This window comes from Bicyclus anynana, chromosome 18 (genome assembly GCF_947172395.1).
Source record: "Bicyclus anynana chromosome 18, ilBicAnyn1.1, whole genome shotgun sequence".
Taxonomy (NCBI): Eukaryota; Metazoa; Arthropoda; class Insecta; order Lepidoptera; family Nymphalidae; genus Bicyclus; species Bicyclus anynana.
The window spans coordinates 5901091-5922183 of record NC_069100.1 but is presented as its reverse complement, the minus strand read 5'-3'; the positions used below and the strand labels follow the sequence as shown (position 1 = coordinate 5922183).

Genomic DNA, 21093 nt, shown 5'->3' with positions numbered 1-21093 from the left:
TTCAAAGTTAAAGTTCGTATATGAGGTTTTTTGTTTACCCTTTTGGAACTCGGATTTTGAATGGATTATATTATGAACGTCATACATATGACTGTCAGCCTGTCACCGTACCTATCTGAAAAACACATACCAACGCCCACTGCCATGTATGTACTTCGCCTTAATAGTGCAGAGGTTATGTTCTGTGTCCCAGCGACGCGCATAGATAAACTAGAGTAGGCGTGAGTATTTGAAATTTGAATTATGCCCGCGCCGCGGGGCAAAAAAATTTACGCCTGTGCTTTGAATGGTACTTGAAGCTTTGACCACCTAGGTTTTTGTTAATAAAATACGTAGACTCTGCGCCCAATTTAATTATTAATACGCTAGGCCTGCCTATAGTGGGTACAGACAGGTACAATAAAACGTATGCACCTAGCACTAAAAATATAGATCAAACCTAACATAATTTAACAGTAGCTGAGCAACGACCTATCAATTTGAGTTTCTCTTTCTATTGAAATCTATTAAATATAGTACCTACTTATAATCACAGTTTAGTGATATCATTAGTCTATTATTTTGACATAAGTTTGTTTATTTACTTACCCTTTAGTTTTTACACAGTATTTTTGCAAGTATATTTTATTATTTTTAAGCATTTAACTTTCAAAGTAATCGAAAATGGCAAAGAAAGAAGAACCAAAAAGTATATTAAAAATCATTTAAGTAATAAATATCTGAAACATACTTGAATTATTGTATTTTATGACAAATTAAATTGTTTTAGTTCAGCCAAACAATGAATTGGAAAAGAAAATTATTGAGTCCTTCGAAGTGTTTGACCATTCAGGGAAACAAGTTGTTGATGTTAGAGAAATTGGAACAATATTACGCTCTTTAGGTGTGTACTTGACAAATTGAACTTTATTTAAGGTATAAGTATGAGTTTCTCAGTCAATCATTACAATACTTGATCTTAACTATTATGTCAGGTTAGCCCTTGACTACAATCTCCCCTGATGGTAAGTGATGAGAAGCGGGCTAACTTGATAAGAGGAGGATGAAAATCCACACCCCTTTTGGTTTCTACACCACATCGTACCGGAACGCTAAATCGCTTGGCGATTCGTCTTTTTCGGTAGGGTGGTAACTAGCCACGGCCGAAGCCTTCTACCAGCCAGACCTGGAGCAATTAAGAAAACCTCAATGAGCCCTCCTCTTATATTGTAAATCCACCACGCATACCACTGCGCAACGGAGGTCGTCGAAGTGAAGTTTAAGTATACTAAATATTTTCTAAAAAGTTTATAATGTTCCAGGGTGTTGTCCTACAGAGGCAGAAATTCAGGAAGTGATTCTAGCGACTGAGAATAAGGAAGCTACGGGAAACGTTCCACTCATTAACTTTTTACCTTACATGTGTAAAGTTATGATTGAACATAGGTAAGCATGTTCATTTAGATTATAAATAGTAATAAGCTGTATGTTCGTGATCTTTGCCTGTTTTACACAAAGACCTTATACTTATAACAAGACTGTGCACCTAAAATTTTTGCTAAGCTAAAATGAGATCTAATTTTATTGACTTAAGGTAGCTATTTCTTTATAGGTGATAGCTAGCAAAAAACGGTCCTGGCGAGAGGGCTCCCAATGGTTGTGTGTCCTTGTCTGACGTCTTGCCAGCTTCACTTATTATTGGGCTTGGTAGAAATGGTAGAAAATTTTATATTTTGCATCTTTATGATTTACCAAAACAAACAATCCATAATCTTTGAAACTTATTTTAATATTTATACGGTTTATATAAATAATAATTATTTCGTTGTATTTAAGTCATAATCTATTAAAACTGAGTAAAAGTAATACTTAAAAGTTTTAGACTGGTAATATTAAATGCAAGATGGTGGTTTGTTTTTGTTTACTTGTTTGGTTAATTTTTGTGCTTTGATTTGCGATTTCATAAATTTTCTTATTTAACCTGTATGTTTTTCATGAAAAATGGTAAATTCATATTGTGACAGGGTGCACAAAAGAGTCTTATCCTGGTAGCAGCTTTTCTTTCCACGGGAAAAGTGAAAACAACAATAATATTCTTTAGGGTCACCATGAAATAAGTAGATCAAAGATTTTTCAAGTTTCGTACTGTGGTCTTGTAGTAATAGTTAGGTAGATACTAGATAGGTACCGACTTACTTTAAATTACCTTGAAAATTTAAATCTTGCAACGCCTTTTTCACATAATTTTAATAATAATTGTTACTCGAAAATTAATACGTTTTGTGTTTGTACAAATATAACTTTAGACAAAATTCAGTTTAGATTTTTTTTAATATTAAATTACGATCTTTGCCTGTCCCCGAATTTAGTTGGGGAAAAATTAAAAAAAAAATATTTAACTCTTCACAGCTGATGACAGCAGTTCTAATTTTAAAGTTCATTCCGGCCCTTAATTGCCTTAATTCCGGTGGGAAGTAATTTGTATGAGCTATTCCCTCCCTATGGTGGGAAGCAGCATTTTCCACCCAATACTCAGATCAAAACAACACTACTTTCCGAGTATGAGAAATGAAAAAAAATATTCCAATTTAAGTCTTTCTTTTAATCCAAGTGTAAGTGAGCACATTCTAAAATAATGTATTTTTACTCACAATAAATTAGGTAGCATAGTTATGTAGCATCAATATTTATTAGTTTAATTATACAATCGTTTTTACAAGCAATTTGTACTGTGTCCTGTTTTGTCATGGTCACCTAATTAGAAAAGGACACACAACCATGGAGAGCCCTCTCGCTCGGACCGTTTTCTTCGCCATAGTGCACAGTCTAGTTATAAGTATAAGGTCTTTGGTTTTACACAATAAAAGAATGATCACTCTATGGCATAGAGATTTTTAATTTAGGTGGGAAATTTTATTTTTAGCGGGAATCAGTACCTAGCCTAAAATAACTATTATTTTGTTCAATTTAGTGATTTTAAGCTTTTGGATTTTATAGATTTTATCCTGCAAGTGCCGAAATGTTGCTTGCCGCTTTTCGTTATTTCGACAAGGAGGGTCGTGGATATCTTACAAAGGAAAAATTTGCGCAACTCATGCTTGAAGAGGGAGAACCTTTTACTCAGGTAAAAGTACATAGTTGTGTAGTAAATACTTTATTGTAAAGTAAATAGAAACACCATTGTGGTAGGAAACTTAATGAATACAATATATTCGTATTTGACTCTCAGTAACTCAGTAACTATCGATCTCGGATAGTCGGATGCAATATTTATGACGTCTCCGATAGATGATTATGAAACACGGCTAAAACTTACGTGATATTTGGTTCTTGCATCGCGGCACGATCCAAACGATAGTTTGGATCGTGCCGCGATGCAAGAACCAGCTCATGACTAAGGGCCCCGTATGGGTTCGAAACTAGTCGGGCATACTCCGACGTAATATCACGTGAGTTTTAGCCGTGTTTCATAATCATTTAATATGAATAACACTCACGATAGTTTAAATTCTAAAATAGTCTCCGATAGAAGGTGTGGCTAACCCAACGCGCAGGTAATACAAAAATCGTGAGGCGATTTAAGGTGGATGAGAGGTAAACTCACATCGAAAATATTTAACACCAATAAATATATCCTGTTTATATTTACTTACACTTAACACAACTATAAATTTTCAATCGTAATACACACACATGGGTTATTTTAACACAATGAAACATCGATTCTATAAATGCAGTTTGTATGAACACGTTTATAATGATCATATATTTTTGATAGAGTAAGCTCTATCGAAAATGCTGAAAAGCAAGACAATCCAAAAACCGGTGTCTAAAAAAAAGAAAGTTGCATTAACTTACATAAACCTGTTTATATATTTCACGTGTTAGATTAAGATGAAATGTAAATTGTAGGATTGTTAATAAAGGCTATAATATAACCTCTATCGAGGCAGGTCAGAAGGTAACAGTAATTGACCAGACAGCTTAGCACACGATATTCGGAAACGTCAAAAAGATTGCATCAGACCATACTTTCATCTAAAACAATTTTACTCTCAGGAAGAATTCGACGAAATGATGCAAACAGCTCTGGATCCAGTCACAGACACGATTACCTACGAGTATTACATCAATCAATTAATGGTAAGTGCCTTAAAATGCAACTTACAGCGGGGTAGTTAGATATTTTTTCATGATTTTAACTACCCCTGTACAATTTACAAGCTAACATACTAATGTACGATACTTTGTATATATCTAAGATGTTAAATTGACCATTTTTTTATTCTTTAGAAGTTAGCCCAATGACTACAATCTCACCTCATGGTAAGTGATAATGTAATTTAAGATGGAAGCGGGCTAACTTCGTTACTGCCTACCATTTTAGACAGAGATATAAGAGACTAATTTAAAACACACTGCAGAGTCGATTTATAAAATCATCGTTATGGATCATCGTAGCTTTCGCATGCTAACCTTACCACAACATGCATAATAAAGACTCCCCTGTGAGACCCTGCTTTGCATCCACGGCCATTGGTACGATTCCTACAACGGTAAAATATTTGTCTGATGAACAAGGTTATTTTCCAGTGACGGTGTATTTATATGTAGTACTAGCTGCGCCCCGTGGTGTTACTAGCAAAAATAAGTAATTTTTCCGGGATAAAAAGTAGCCTACATTTGTTACTGAACCGTATTAGCTGTAATTCTCGATGAAGATAAATTATAATAATGTTATAAATTAAAATCTATCTCCATTCCAAATGGTAACAAACATATAATTAGTTATTTTAATTCTTTATTGCACAAAAAAAAAATAAAAAAAAAAACAACAGAAAGTAAGATGCGCAAAGGCGGTCTTATCGCTAAAAGCGATCTCCTTCAGACAACCTTGAATGAAATGTTTAAACAAAGGAAACATTCATACCATCATAACCATTACATCGCAAATCTAGGAAAACCATGGATTATATAGGGACAAAGAGTAGGCTATGTATTAATCCAGGGTATTATCTATTTTCATTTTAATGTCATCCAAATCGGTTTAGTATTTGCGACGTTAAAAAGTAACAAACATCCATACAAACTTTCGCGTGTATAATATTGGTAGGATATAAATGTATGTATGATGATATATCAGCTATCTTAGTAGGTAGTTAGGTACTCATGTATTGTTGAAGTACATTTTAATAATAACACATCTAGATTTTTTAAAATTTTATTCTAAATTACTCATAAAATTTCTTAAAAGTATGAAGCAGTATTATTTTATAGGTAACTAGATTCTACTAAGTCATTTTATTAATAGATAAATGTTGAAAACGGCTGAAGTTCATAAAACATTGCTAAAATATAATATTGAAACTACTTGTAAAATGTGACCACTTAATAGGTAGTTGACTCATATCAAATTTAATATAAACTATATTGATTTCGTGTAGTACATGGAATAAGGGTCTGAAATAAATCGATATCAGTTAATAAGGTTTAAGGATTTCATAAAAAAGATAATTTAAATATCACGTATTTTTTTAAATTTTCCAAACGTCAAAAACACTGTCGTCCATTTTGTGACGTCACTAACACACTTGATGTACTAAACGTCGAACTAATTGTTATCTAATATTATTGTCAAACGCTCCATTTGTATGGTATGTCTTAAAGTGACGTCATGAAACAGTTGAAATATAGACTGTCATGGCCGACAGGCGTTTTGGCTCGTATTATCAAAAATATATTTAAAAACTAAAATTTTCAATCAATTAATCACGTCTCAAAAAAATATGACAAAAATTTTTCAGTCTAGTAGATCGATAATGAACTATTTAAGACCATATATTAAAAAGTGTCAACTAGCCATGTTTCTTGTAAAACAAAATTTTTATACCATCATCCGCTTCAAAATAATCTGCATTCCAATTTAAACTTTAAAGTAATAAGTCAATCACTTCAAGACTTAAATAAATAATAGTAATTATTATATTTATTATTATTAATCTAATCGAAATTTTTAATAATTAAATAAAAAGTTCCTATTTAGGAAACCTCCATACCCGACGTAATGTCAGTAAGCACTAATTATTATTAGCTAATCTGCTTGCCCGTCTCGTTTTTATTGTACTGGGAGTGACATTCGCCAAGCGAGACGAAGATCTGGTAGGTGTAGCTCTACCAGATTCCTTTACGCCTTTCACAGCTTCTGTGGCCGCTTTTGTTTTGTTTTCATCATCAACTTCCATTATTGTACCCATATTGTTCTTATCAGATTTATCAATTTCAGTATTTTCTATCAAGTCACTGGTTGGTTTTTCATCGTTTTGATCACTCTTAATGTCGTCAGTTTCCTTTTCCTTGTTTTCATCAGTGATTTCATCACTTTTTTCGTCAGATTTCTTTGTCACTTCCCCTTTGTCGCAGTCAGGTTCAGCACCTGTATCCATTTTATCAACATCAGTTGAATTTTCCTCTGGATTATTTTTTTCCTCCTCTTTTAAATCGTCATTTTCCTCATCTGTGTTTCTAATTGACGTTAATAAATCATTGATTTGCGAGTCTAATTCTGATAATATTTCCTCTGTATTGTCACGTGCTTCATCAGTAGTCGATTTGGCTTCTGTTTGTACTGGCGTTTTGTCGTTGTTTGTGATTTGCTCTTCAGTTTTAATTGGAGTTTTAATAACCTTGTCAGTGGTTATGTTTTTATTTGTGATTGGTGTCTTGTTAATGGGTGTTTTGTTTACTGGTTGACCGGATTTGTTTTGTATTGGCGTAGTAATAACTTGCTCGCTGGCTTTAATAGTAAGTGTAGAATCACCTGTACAAAAATATTAAAATAAAATTGAATTAGTTGATCAAGGTTATTCAGTTTATATACAAATTTACTACTATGAATAATTGCAACATCGTCCGCGACACAATAAATATGTGTTTATATTCATACGGTATAGTAAGCTATCTTTAAAAGACTATATATATGCTATGGCCAAGTTTCTTGTAGAACTATAAAAGTGGAATATTCTAACGTATACGTAAGCTTTACTCACTCTTATCTATTAGTGAAAATCGCATGAAAATCCGTGCAGTAATTGATTACAAATAGATGCGGCGGCGAATTTTACATTTGGTTGGTTGTTCAAGGTATTCAAAAGTCAACCTTGTCAGACAATTTTATAAAGTTTGGGCAGTATGATTGTACTTTTTATTCCTGGGCACCAAGGACTAACAAATTATAATCTGTCATGCTCATAAAACATTACGCATGATAAAGAAAATGCAGACGCTATAGTTGGATAATGCATATGCTATATGTGGGAGGCTGCGATTTAGCGTTCCGTTAAATCCACAGGGGTGTGGATTATCATCCCCCTCCTAACAAGTTAGCCCGCTTCCATCTCAGATTGCATCATCACGTACCATCAGGTGAAATTGTAGTCAAGGGCTAACTTTTAAAGCATAAAAGAAATGCTGTGTGACACCCTGCTTTGAGCTTTCTTAACGCTCAGACGTTATATAATTGCAATTTGGTATAGCTTTAAATTTCGCCTACTTTATTGTATTATTGTAATTTTGTTAATCAATGAATGTTAAAAGTTATTTCATATCCGTTTATTATTAAGATATTTTTATTATTGATTAGGATATTTGAATTGTTTTCTACTTACCTACAACAGATTCAGTAGCGGATAATATCTTTTCATATCCTTCCTTGTCTACAAACCCGACGACCAATAGGTTGTTGATACTCTTGTGTTTCTTGATAGAATTTGGTTTGAACTTATTCAAGAACTCATAGATAACAGCCCGGGCGGGTAATTCTGGACGACCAATAAGCTATAAACAAAAGTTTATTTTTTAAAGACCTACCACATTTAAATATTAAACTCTTTATATTTATAATGATTTGGTAATCATGAAGTTGTTAACAATAAAACAATCTAATAGTAGGGGAGCCGAAGAGGGGATTTTTGCAGTTACTCGAGCGCGGCAGATGTACATATGGGAGTATACCTTGCATGTTGTTCAGTACCTCTACCAAGTATGAGCCTTTAATATTGGTGGGTCCGATTAGGGCAACCAAAAAAAATAATAATTTCAGAAATATTCAACCAGCACATCAGATTAAGACAAGATAGGTGAGTTGAGAGCTAAAAGATGTGCATTTCGAAAATCTGACGATTTGAGCGTAACGTAATAGAGGGTTCCAAAGTTACAAAATAAATCCCTTATATTTCTGGTATTGAGCCACGATTGCGGTTTCCCCACCCACCGCTGAAATCGAAAAAAGTAACCATTTATTTTAACCATTACCATTTATTTTTTCTATCATCTAATCTACCAAATGTAATTGATTCCAATGATGCTGTAGTAACTGCAAATTTCGCATCCCGGGCTCCCGTACTATGTGTAATTACCTTCACATAAAGTATGTCCTTAGCTGCTGCTTTAGGAGTGGATGGAATATTTTTCTCAGCATCTTTGACAGGTGCCATTGAAGATTTAGCAGTTGTAGGTGTTGCAGGTTTTGGTGTAACTGAAGGTTTAGCAGTTGGCGTTGTTGAAATGGGTGCTGTATCGGTTGATTTACCAGGGGTCGAAGGTTCCTCTGCGGGTGTGGTTGGTTTTGATGGTGTAACTGATGTTATTACAGCTGTAGCCTGTTGATCAATTTTTGAAGAACTGCTAGTTGCAGTTTCAGTTTTAACAGAACTTGCAGTCTCAGGTTTTAAGGAGACACTGGCTTTCTTATCATCGTCATCATCATCATCCAATGTTATCACATTTTGACTATTTCTTTTCAGCCTTTGTTGTCTGTACATTTCATTCTTTTCCCTATGAAGTAAAGCTTGGAAACTTACGAATTCTTTGTTTGTACACAAGATTGACAAAATTGTCTGAAACACAAAAGTTGAATTCCAATAAGTTAAACCAACTTTGCTTTGTAATCCATAAAAAATAAAACCACAATATTTTTAGCTGATTCAATAATTATTTATCAATAAATTGACCTACACAAGCTAGGTAACTTAGCATTCCATAAACTGAAATTATAAAAAATACTTACTCCTTTGTACTTTGGCAAAAGTGATGGCAATCGTTGTTCTATAATTTTATCTGCAAGGTCAAAATAATGTTTGGTCTTTGGATTTTTTAACTCATATTCTTCCATTATTTCCTTTACAAGGGTATTGGTACATTCTTGAGTATTTGGTTGACTTTTCGTTTCACCATTATCTTTATTGTCCTTTTCTTCTTCATTATTGTTTTCCTTTTTTGTATTTTTCTGGACATCTATATCTTTATTCTCATCAGTTTCACTGTTACCACCTGAAACTTTCTCACCTGAAATTTTCTCTTCGTCTGTAACTTTCTTCTCATCAGCAACTTTCTCTCCGTCTGTAACTTTATCGTCATCTGTTATTTTCTCCATATCTGTGTCTTTCATTTCCTCTGTGGCGTCGGTCTCCACAGTTTTATTATCCTGGTTTTCATCTTTTTTCGGCAACTCTGATTCATTTGCAAATTTTTGGACAATATCATCAATATTATATACCCTTTTTGTATACACATTCCTTACCTACAAATAATTATTTCATATTTATTAACTGCCTTGTTGCTCAAGTGGTTAGTCATTGTGGTTTTGGTACACAAGGTCTGGGTTGGGCTATTGATATTATATTTTTCAAATAAATTTAAAGGTAAAATTCTCAGACTTGAAGTTGGAAAGTTACACCTTATCCTATTGAGCACATTAAACCCCAAGGCAGTTCAACCAGTTAAAACTATGTATAACTAACATTTATATAGTTATATGTGTTGACATATAATTATATAAATGTTATGTGCGCCTATTGTTTATATGCATATCAGAACTCTTTAATATGTGTTATTTTATGTTTAAACGTTTAATATGTGTATTGTTGGCGTGCTTTATATAAATAAAATAAAATAAAAACTATCAGTTAGTTGTACCTACAGGGAAATAGTGGAACAAAAACATAAAATTTAGAAATGCACCTGAAAATACTTAAGCACGGTTGATCTGGGAGACAGGGGTCAACAAAACCAATGAAGTGTAATAATGACAGTTGATAGTTTTTCAACATTAAAAATTACTTACGTCTTCAAATAAATCATCAAGCTTATAGCTCAAAATCCGTTGTAAGTTCATATTGAAAAATTGTTCAGGATCATCTGGAATAAATCTAAATTTATAGTTTACAATTTACTTAGATAATATTTATTTCTTTAAATTATACACCTGAAGTTAGATTTATTTCTAAATGTAAAAAAATTAAAGTTTTATTGCTTATATGACTAATAATAGTCAACAATTAGAAATTTGACAATCATTTTAAGAAGAAGAAGCCTGGAACGGGTTTTAAAAATTATATAATAAAATATAATTATTCAAAACCACTGTGCGTTCAACAGAATGTGTGTGACATAAGTATGCCCACTTATGTCAGTATGTGACCAACACGATCTGAATATGTGCTTTCCCATATATAGTAAGAAAGACATGAAAAACCTTAAAAAACAATAACTAAAATACACAAAACTATTCCCAACATGTGGCACTGTATACTTCCCAAATTGTATTTGATGATCTATAGTTTCAGATCGCAGAAGTGCATTGCGTTTGGTTTGAAACTGTAAACTGTAATACAGTTTCTAGACCAGGTTATGACTCCATCGTGAAGATGTTGTCAAGATCACATGATACCAAACACACTGCTGGAAAGGAAACCACCCAGGAAAAACAACATCAAAAAGTGAAAGCAACCATATTGGTACATTTATTTGAAAGCTACAATGCCACAAGAAGATTAGGAATGATCCTTGTGTTTCTGCTTTGCGTATTTAAAAATATTTCTACCTGATTCAATAAGGTGTAAGAGGCCCCGATTTTTTTTATAATATGTATCAGCATCTTGGGCTATTTTCAATATTTCACTGTCAGTTTTCTTAGGATATTGCTGGCGATATCTATTAACAACTTCGGTAGAATTTACGACTGGTTTATTCATCATAATATCTCTTATACGTTTACGGATAATTTGTTTAATCGTACGCTGTATGAAAGGGAGGTTAAAAAACTCGAAGGTGTCATCATCAGCGCATAACTCCTTGACTCCTTTGAGAATTGTGCCCAAAGCTAACTCCAAACGCCCTTTAACTTGCCCAAACGGCTGTATATTGGGTCGAAGAATGGTATCTTGTAAAATATTATCTCCAATATCTGTCTTTGCATTCAGCTTTTTCGGAATCACCTGACCCGCAGGAATAGGATTAGGATTTTGGAATTTGGGTTTGGGATTTTGGAATTTGGGTTTGGGATTTTGGAATTTCGTTGTAGGTTTTTGCATCATTGAATTAGTATGTGCAATCAACTTATTGGTTTCATCTATTAACATCTTAGTTTGTTCAGATGTGTAATATGTAGGATTGTTAGATTTTTGGTTGGGTTTCGTCACTTTGGAAGGTTTAAAGTTCTTACGTTCAGGTGGTGGGTTATATTTTGTAGTGATTCGTTGGCCGATGCTAGGCTTAAGGTTCATTGACGCCCTGTTTTGGGAAGAGAAATTTTTTGGTTGGGGAGGGCCTTGGTTTACAGGTCTGTACTCTGGCATCGGGTCTTGATTCTGCCAAGGATTTATCCTCTGAGGTGCATTGAAACGTTTTGGTGGGGAAGGATTTTCCCAAACCTGTTGACGTTTCACACCCTGTGGCCTGGTATCAGAATTACCAAGTCTGGGGGTATTAGAATAAGCAGAACTGTAACTGGGACCTGGTTGATTATAAAAGGGTTGCTTGTTATCATACTGCCTCTGAAATGAATTCAAAATAATCTTTATAATAACTGTAAAAAAAAGTCATAGACTCCATGTTACAATATTGTAAAAATTAATAGTGAAGAGCTTCATTGGCATCAAGCTAAATGAGCTAATCATTACTAACAATATTGCATTTGAACATTTATAGAACATTCTACAGATCATTTGCAGAAGTAGAAATATCTATTTCTGTAAGTAAGTAAAACAAAGTATTTATTAGAAGCAACCAGATAAATACACCTTAATCAAATTGCTGCTTAAAAACTTTGTGCTTTTTACTCAGAGAAATTATGTAAACTTGATTGTGCACATTCTTCACAAGAACTAAACAATTCACATTTCACATAAGGAAAATATTTCAGTATCTTTATATATTCATTGATACTATACATAATATATAACTAAACAAAACCATTGAGATCAAATCAAGGGTGTTGTCAACATGAAAATAGTTGATAGAAAAATAGATATTTTTTAAAAACCTATATTACCTATGGATTTTTAATAGTTTGCCCCTTCAATTAAGCAAAAAAGTAGGATAATAATGCCATGGGTATGTATTCAATCGGATCTTTCAGATTTCAAGTGTAGATATTGGACAGAATAGTCCTTTAGAGCTTAAACTTCAAAAATATTTTTGGTACCTAATGTAACCCTCAATTATACTCAAGACTGAGTATACTTAAGTTTGCAAATCAAAATGTTTGATTTGATTTAAAAAAGGTTTGAGGCAAAAGTTGTCATTCTCTCAAAGTGATAAAACTAATTTTATCGCACATTTTGCAATGGAAAGCTGATTTCTCGAAAAGGGCTTGTTATAAAAGATGAAGATAAGTTAAACCAGTACAGCAATATCAGCATATTTTATTAGAATAAATGGTATTTCAGACACTACATCAACCTTGACCCCAGAATCAAAATTGGGACTTGATTGCGACTTGATTATAAAAGCAAGACAAAAGCAATTTCCAACTGAATTAGTATATAGAGAGAGACGAATATCTTAGTATTCCATGGATTCACCATACGGGTGCCGGGTCCATCGCGTGGTAGAGAAAAACTCCGAGCAGAGTTCTGAACTAATTCATAAAAATAGGGTTATTATGTTATAAAACATTTTTTTTTATTAATCTTTATAAGTTAGCCCTTGACCAACTGATGGTAAGGATGATGTAATCAAAGATGGAAGCTGGCTAACTTGTTAGGAGGAGGATGAAAATCCACACCCCTTTCGGTTTCTATACGGCATTGTACCGGAACATTTAATCGCTTGGCGGTACGTCTTTGCCGGTAGGGTGGTAACTAGCCACGGCCGAACCCTCCAACTAGCCAGACCTGGGCCGATCAGAAAAACCTAAATAGGTCCAGCTGGGGATCGAACCCAGGACCTCAGTCTTGTAAATCCACCGTGCATACCATTGTGCCACGGAGGCCGTATAATAACAATAGGGTTCTGTTGGGACCCAGACGCATCCTGAAAATCATTTCCCAAGATAGAAATTATGTGAGAATCATTTAAATGTATAAAATTCTAACAGACGCCGCGCAGTTTCACGCGTTTGGTGCCCGTTCCTGTAGGAATACGGGGACAAAATATAGCCTCACTATCGCACTCAGCGATAGTGTAGCTTCTCAACAGTAAAAGAATTTTTCTAATAGGTTCAGCTCAGTTTCAGAGCAAATTTTTTTTAGTTTCAATGCAAAAAGACAAACAAATCTTTCCTCTTTATAATATTAGTATAGAAGTATAGACTAGCTACTAGTTTCCAAGTGGTACATTTAATTGTGTTTTATAAATAAACTAGCGGACGCCCGCGACTTCGTCCGCGTAAAAATCGATGTAAATTTCTCTACCTCTACCTTATCCTGCTCGTAAACCTACCCAACCCTACCCTACCCTACCCCTACCTTACTCCTACCCTACCGCTAACGCTAACCCTTCCTTCCCCCCACCTTACCCTACCCTAACCCTACCCGTAACCTATCCATACCCTCTCCTACCCTACCCCTAATCTACCCCTACCCTACCCCTACCTTATTCCTACCCTACCGCTAACCCTAACCCTTCCCTACCCCTACCTTATCCCTACCCTAACCCTACCCTACCCGTACCCTACCCCTACCCTACTCTACCTCTATCCTACTCCTCCCCTACCCTATACGTTCCATATCCTTCCCCTACCTCTACCTTTCCCCTACCCTACACTACCCCTACCTTATCCGTACCCTACCCTACCCTACCCTACACTTTCCCTAAATTACCCCTACCCTACCTCTATCCTACCCCTTCCCTACCTCTATCCTATCCCTACCCTCAGCAAAATTGGTCCAGCCTTTTGTGCGTGGTGCAATGACAAAAAGACTATAATTTCCCAAGCGACTTCTATGCTAATACTATAAAGAGGTAAAGTTTGTGTGGTTGTCGGGAGTAATCTCTGGATCTACTGGACCGATTTGGAAAATTCTTTTACCAATAGAAAGTTACATTATTTGCGAGTGTCATAGGCTTTGTTTGGTCCTCATATTCATACGGGAACGGGAACCACGTAATTGAAACCGCGGGGCGTCAAATAGCGGCATTTCTGCGACTTTCAGAAATTTTGTATTATCTCCGAAACTATATAACTAATTAACATACTGTAAAGGGCAAATCTTATCTCTATAATATCCTTGTGATTATTAAATAATTTATTTTGATAAGGATTTAAGTTTAGTTGTGTAAATAATGACGTAAACCTTAGTTTAAAATTTAAATAATTTATTAAAGTACTAAAGGTACTATATCTGCTAAAATATAAAAGATAGATATATGGTGTCGCGGACTTTTTTGTAGAACTCTTAAAGGTTCAAAAAGCCTCCATACATTTATTTCAGTTATACGCAATGGTTGAGGCAGCGCATGCGAATAAGTAAGTTTTTCGGTCTGACCTGTAAGAGAAAACCCGCGATATCTCAGTAGTTATATATGATATAAATATAAAATATAGCCTATAGCACTCCCCGATAACGTAGCATTCTATTGGTGAAAGAATTTTTAAAATCGGTCCAGTAGTTCCGAAGATTACCCCATTTCAAAAAATTGTTACAAACTTACAAACTTACAAACTTACAAACTTACAAACTTTACCTCTTTATAATATTAGTATAGATAAGTATGACAAAAATAACATTAACATATTTGCATATTGTTTTATGAATTGAAAATGCTTTAGCTCACAAGATGACCTTGTGAATTAGGAGAAAGTATCATACAAGTCACATCAGTCCGAAGTTTAACTACTACTATACTCTGCACCAAGAAACAACCATACACACAGCGCTAATGTCTAATTTAATAATGGTGGTCTTATTGTCATTAGTGTAAGGCGCTGTCAATTTTAGTTCAAGTTATAGCCACGGGACTTCTTTTGTGGCACAGAGTCTACTAGTACTTTTAACATTAACAATGACAATTAATTGCAATAAAAAGGGCTAAATTTAATCTGTGAAATTGCTTCAAAACTATTAAGTTCAATGAGCAACTTGTATTTATTTCTTTGTAATGCATCAACTTTATTAGTTTGACAATAATTATGAATTCATATAGTATGATCAATTCAATGATCAATATAATACTCACGCTATTAATGTTACTAGAGTAATTGTTACTGCTTTGCTGATTACTGTAGTTAGACGAGTAATTGTTGGTGTTATTAGCGAATCTGTCTAGCATGTTCTGCTCCTGTTCAATTATTTGCCTTTTGCGTTTTAGTAATTCCAGTTCTATATCCAGATCCTAAAATCCAAAAATTGTACTCGATAATCAAAATTATATACTGATGACTTCTTTATAGTAATCATCACTGCATGCCATCCTCTGTTCATCATCATTATCAACCCATATTCGGTTCACTGCAGAGCTTGAGTCTCCTCTCAGAATGAGAGGGGTTATTCTAATAGTCCACCACGCTGGCCCAATACAGATTGGCAGACACATGCAAGAATTGCATTGCAGAATTGAGAAAATTCTTTGGTATGCAGGTTTCCTCACAATGTCTTTCCTTCATTGTTTGAGACTAGTGATATTTAATTTCTTAAATGCACGCAACTGAAAAGTTGGAGGTGCATGCCTTGGACCAAATTTCGATCCCACACCCTCCGAAATCAGAGGCAGAGGTCATATTCACTGGGCTGTCACGTATCACTCCTCAGATCAAAGTTTGGCAATTAATAAGAAAAAAGATTTTCTATCTTGAACAATTTACTTCAGTTGTGGATAGTTAAATTCAGTCCACTCTCTTACCATTTTCATCTTTGCAATTTAGTGTTATCTCCTGTAACTTTGCTTCTAAAGTCTTGAAAAATACATATGTAACTACAATATTTATTTAGCTGATAAAACTGATTGTGTGTTGGTTGCAATTTGAATGTCATCATGCCAATCGTGACCAACATACAATCAGTTTTATCAGATGTCAAGCCGTTAGCGCTGCAGGCATTTGAGATTGATCTTGATCATCAGTGGCTGACATGACATATTGCAGTTACAGTATTAAGATAAAGAAGAAAAAAAATAATGTCATGTTGAGTAGCAGGTACCTAAACAAATTATAAATAATTGTTTGATTCAATTTGTCTTGTGAAGAGAAGCTTCCACCATAATCTTAAAATATTTAAATAGGCTGTTAGATCAAGGGTTGGCTTTTGTTGGAATGTGAATATTAATCTTTGAGAAATAACAAAAATAAAGGGATACATAATTTTACTTGCATTTATGCATTAAGATCATGTACTCATGGGGACATTGGAATAAAAGTAGTCTATGTACTATAATAATCTGTGACAAATTCAACCCAAGTTCATTTTTAACCCCCGACTCGGAAAGAGGAGTGTTGTAAGTTTGACGTGTCTGTCTGTCTGTGGCACCATAGCTCCCAAACGGATGAAACGATTTCAATTTAGTTTGTTCTACATGACAGGTGACATAAGTGCGAGTGTTCTTAGACATGTTTGATGAAAATCGGTTGAACCATTTAAAAGTTCTGGCTGGTGAAAGTGGGGAAGAATGTCTGCAAGTATACTCGAGTGGGGTCTCAAATGAAAGCACACTGAAAAAGAATATTGATAAATTGATTGAGGGTAACTAACAATTTCATGACCTTCGGGAGATTTTCGAAATTTTATGTTATTAAAATAATTTGTCCAAGTCCAAGTACAACATTATTTTTTAGTGAACATGAAAAGCCGTTTAGCGTAAACATTTAGTATGCGTTTAGTATTTCCTATAACCGTAGTCACATTTTGTGCTGAGTTGCTGACTGAGATACCAGTTTAAAGTTAAAATGGCGTCGTCGCGCCTTGACACCGGCCCACCGGCCATTGTCTTATTCACGCAATATTAATATTTACAGTCTTCACATATCATTGGGACTTACACGTAAACTGTCCGAATAAACAGGCCCGCTTTGGTTCCCACCGCCTCGGGCTCCGCCGCCACCTCGGCCTCCGCCTCTGGGGCCGCCGAACTTTCCTCCGCGTCCCCTGTTCATGTTTGACTTTGAAAGTGTAGTTCAATATTCACTTTCCGAATGTTGTATCACGAAACTGAAACTGAAACTAAATTAAAATTCTGCAGAACGGGAGAATCGAACGGGAGAATAAAATATACATTAAAATTTTAAATACCTACATTGATAAACGTCAATCAATATTGGTACCACACCACAGATTATTATATACATACTTCCGACTTCGTACGGTCGTACCACAGACGTGATTCGTACTCGTAACCACAGACGACAAACGAACCATAGACATTAGATAGAAATAAAAAACGAGACAGTCACAGACTCTGACCGAACTTAATAGTAAGAGACGCGGATATACTCTATGGCTCTGTGGCCGATTACTCAGACTAATTATAGAAGGACCTGCCTCGCTAGCCCTTACTATTCTGTCAAAGTTTATGATCAACGTTCGCGATTTAAAACTGGCTCCTGTAATCAATCTTTCATAGTTGTAATCGTGTTTGTCCGTTATAGAGGTCCGTAAAAATACTTTTTGTGTAGTTCAACGATCAATAATTTATACTTTAGTTTATATTATATACTAGCGGACGCCCGCGACTTCGTCCGCGTGGAAGTCGATGTAAACTTTCAACTACCTATATCCTACCTCTACCCTACCCCTACCCTATCCCTACCCTACCACTACCTTACCCCTACCCTATCCCTACCCTAGAAACCCCCTTTAAACATAAGAGTAGACAAATATAATTAGAAAGTTTCGAACTGCTAAGCTATCGGGAGTTACACGTGTTATTGTGAGTCAACCATAAAAGATAGACATATATATGCCGTTGTGTTTTTTTTATATAATTTTAAGGAGAACATTTCCGTCATACATGATTTCTATGTAGTCTTAACCATTAAGGATGTACACGCGACGGAAGCTTAAAAAATGGAGTAACTTCTCCCGTTTTCTCAACATTTCTCTTCACTGCTCTGCTCCTATTGATCGTAGCGTGATGAAAAGTATACTATAACCTGCCCAGGAGTATGAAGAATAATTGTACCAAGTTTCGCTAAAATCCGTCCAGTACTTTTTGTTTCTATAAAGAACATACAGACAGACAGACAGACAGACAGACAGACAGACAGACAAAAATTTTATTGATTGCATTTTTGGCGTCAGTATCGATCACTAATCACCCCCTGATAGTTATTTTGGAAATATATTTCATGTACAGAATTGACCTCTCTACAGATTTATTATAAGTATAGATTGTAGGAAATAGTAGTCTGAGATGGATATGATGTCGCTCGATCTCGTGTTGGCTCGTGCAGACGCTAGGTGGTGCAACTTGTTATCGTAAAGATTAAGAAGTTGGAGAGGAATAGCGATCGGTTGACGGGTACGGGTTGCGAGTTGCGAAGATAAGGCGCTCGTCGTACGGTCGGCTTCAGTATGCACCGTGCTCGTGGCGTTCGAGCCGTCCACATTTATTGTTGTGTAGCTCTTTATGGGTTGCTGGGAATAGGCGGGAAGAGTGACTTGAGTGGAAAAGGGGAGTGTTAGTTACTGTTAAAATTGTTAACTTGCTCTCTGTCTTTCGTCGGTTGATAAAATTATAATTATATTTAATAAATAATAAAATTATGTATTTCAAAAAAATTACCAATAGCTATTTCACTAAAAATCAATATTCAAAAAACCCCTTGTTACAAAGATTGACCTTGCATATTTTTAGGACTCTTAGGATTAGAACTTTTCACTCTAGGGAGTTTAATAATTTGCCTTGTTTTAAAGTAAATATGATAAGATTATACAGTATGTACTAAGTCTACACGGGAATTACCTAATCACTAATGCAAGGGTGAGAGTCTATTTTGACTGAAGTAAGTAGAGTAGGTACATACGAATATAATTAAAAGTTGAATTTAAAAAATCTCATCAGGTGGCGCCTAAAGACGTGTATAATATAGCTGACGAAATACAAGAAGAGATGAGAAGATTAGAAGCGGCGGCACCTAAAAAGCGTAGAGCCTCGTCTCTCTTGAGAGCTGCTAAGAATTGAGCTTCAAGTTTCATAAAATGTTACACCACCCTTGAATTTTATTTGAGCCATTACAATGTATTTAGCTTATGCATTACTTATCATATTGTTCATTAACATTTTAGAACCACTACTATGTATCTACTCTTCCAGTGGCGAATTTACAAGTTTGCCGCCAGTAGGCTGTTCAATTTTTGCCGCTCCTGCTAGTCCTCTAAAATTTGGTAACAAATAAAATTACAACTTTGAAATTTGTGCTCTATCGTCGTAATTACATTATTTTCTCGTTAATTTTCTGTAAACAAAAAATTTGGGCAAAACTTTGGGCCTACTCAGCCTGCTGGTAAATCCGCCACTGTACCTACTCTTCTTATTAACAGCGACTACTACTGGGGCCATCGATGTATGTGACTGGAGTACAACTTGTTTTTCTTTTTTGTGCCAATAGCTCCATGTGGGACCACTACGGCGTCAGCGGGGGGTTTGGGCGAGCGTAGAAGCATCACCTGATGAGACCCGAAGGCTGAAATAAAGATAGAGGATGAAACGACTCTAAGGGCGTCTCCTATGAGACTCGGACCTCGGCTTAGAGGGCCATTCGGGAGGGTGTAACCGTGACCTGAGTGAATCAGTCCAGACGCCCCCGAGATCGTGAGTTAGAAAACACATGTCCGGGTGACGTTAGATATCGGGGACCTCGTCTTCGCCGGCGAAGACGCTGTGTTGCTTGTGATTGTGTTGCCCGGGAACCATTGTCGGTTGTCATGTCATCGTCTGGATCGTAAAGGACGTTTTTGAGACGCCTCTGCTTGAAATTAGCTGGGAGTGTAGTTGCAGGCCTCAACCACTAGTTGGTTGGGATGGATGGCAGTCGAAATAGTTTCGAGAGAGCTGTTTATTTAAGGAACAACTTGTACCCACTCTTTCTATGGGGGCACACCAATTGTGAACTTACACACACACATAGACACAAAACAAGTGTCACTTTGTTTATTGTTTGTGTTGAAGTGCCCTATATTGCAGATTATGAAGAGTTCATGAGGCTAAATCTATGGTGGGGTTAAATCTATACCTATAATTTTAGAAAACCATTGGAAACGTACCTATTGTTGAATTCTGTAGAAAAACATAGTGTACATAGTGCATAATAAGTTATCACAAATATCTAATAAATACATTTTCATTTTCAGGTCGAAGAGGATATTACTGAAAACGAAGAATCAACAAAATAATATTTTAAAGCACTCAACTTTTACTCAGCATTTTCTCAACGGAAATACTCATTTTTAGATATTACTTAATTAGAACATGAAATTGAGTTAATTATTTAGTCTGTAATCCAAACAAGTAGTGTGTTTTAATAAATATTTCGTAGCCAAAGCGAACGTTTTATTTTCAAGGAAACCATCGAACTCTCCGAATTTTTTATATTAATTAATTTCTCTGCTGCTGTAAGTATACTTCAAATACCTACCCAAAAATATTCACCAGCTCTTGGACATCCGAAGTGACGTAAGAACGTTGCCGGTGAGGTGAAGGCGCGCAGGCCCACAGAACACTAATACTCCAGGCTACTTGTAGTCTGTAGCCGAGGCGTTTCCGTTAGAGTCCGAGGGTGAGGCATAACTAGGGTTGCCAGCCGTACTATAATATATAGTATTGTACTATATTTTAGGTTTTCGTACTATATACTATTAGAGAAATATAGGTATTACGCAAAAATACTATATTTTCAATACTGAT

General features: G+C 35.3%; 2 protein-coding genes across 6 annotated transcripts; one reads left to right on the top strand and one right to left on the bottom strand.

Moving 5' to 3' along the window:
- Positions 1-215: 215 nt before the first annotated feature.
- LOC112051641 (dynein regulatory complex protein 8) lies at positions 216-20730 on the top strand. 3 transcript variants are annotated; one of them, XM_052887226.1, is made up of 6 exons: positions 216-289; positions 770-883; positions 1302-1425; positions 2977-3103; positions 4039-4122; positions 20541-20730. In XM_052887226.1, the coding sequence occupies exons 1-6, from the start codon at positions 244-246 to the stop codon at positions 20580-20582; spliced, it is 537 nt and encodes a 178-aa protein (XP_052743186.1). In that variant the 5' UTR covers positions 216-243; the 3' UTR covers positions 20583-20730. The 3 variants fall into 3 exon arrangements, with proteins under 3 accessions (XP_052743186.1, XP_023946132.1, XP_023946131.1); XM_024090364.2 differs by lacking the exons at positions 216-289; positions 20541-20730 and adding exons at positions 464-688; positions 19252-20524; XM_024090363.2 differs by lacking the exon at positions 216-289 and adding an exon at positions 483-688.
- LOC112051640 (bromodomain-containing protein DDB_G0270170) lies at positions 5187-17610 on the bottom strand. 3 transcript variants are annotated; one of them, XM_052887219.1, is made up of 9 exons: positions 17485-17610; positions 17231-17399; positions 15436-15591; positions 10859-11810; positions 10100-10173; positions 9044-9556; positions 8394-8873; positions 7644-7812; positions 5187-6796 (listed from the first exon to the last, which is right to left on the bottom strand). In XM_052887219.1, the coding sequence occupies exons 2-9, from the start codon at positions 17342-17344 to the stop codon at positions 6057-6059; spliced, it is 3198 nt and encodes a 1065-aa protein (XP_052743179.1). In that variant the 5' UTR covers positions 17345-17399; positions 17485-17610; the 3' UTR covers positions 5187-6056. The 3 variants fall into 3 exon arrangements, with proteins under 3 accessions (XP_052743179.1, XP_052743178.1, XP_023946130.2); XM_052887218.1 differs by having other exon boundaries at positions 17231-17405; positions 17485-17597; XM_024090362.2 differs by having other exon boundaries at positions 17231-17411; positions 17485-17530.
- Positions 20731-21093: the final 363 nt, after the last annotated feature.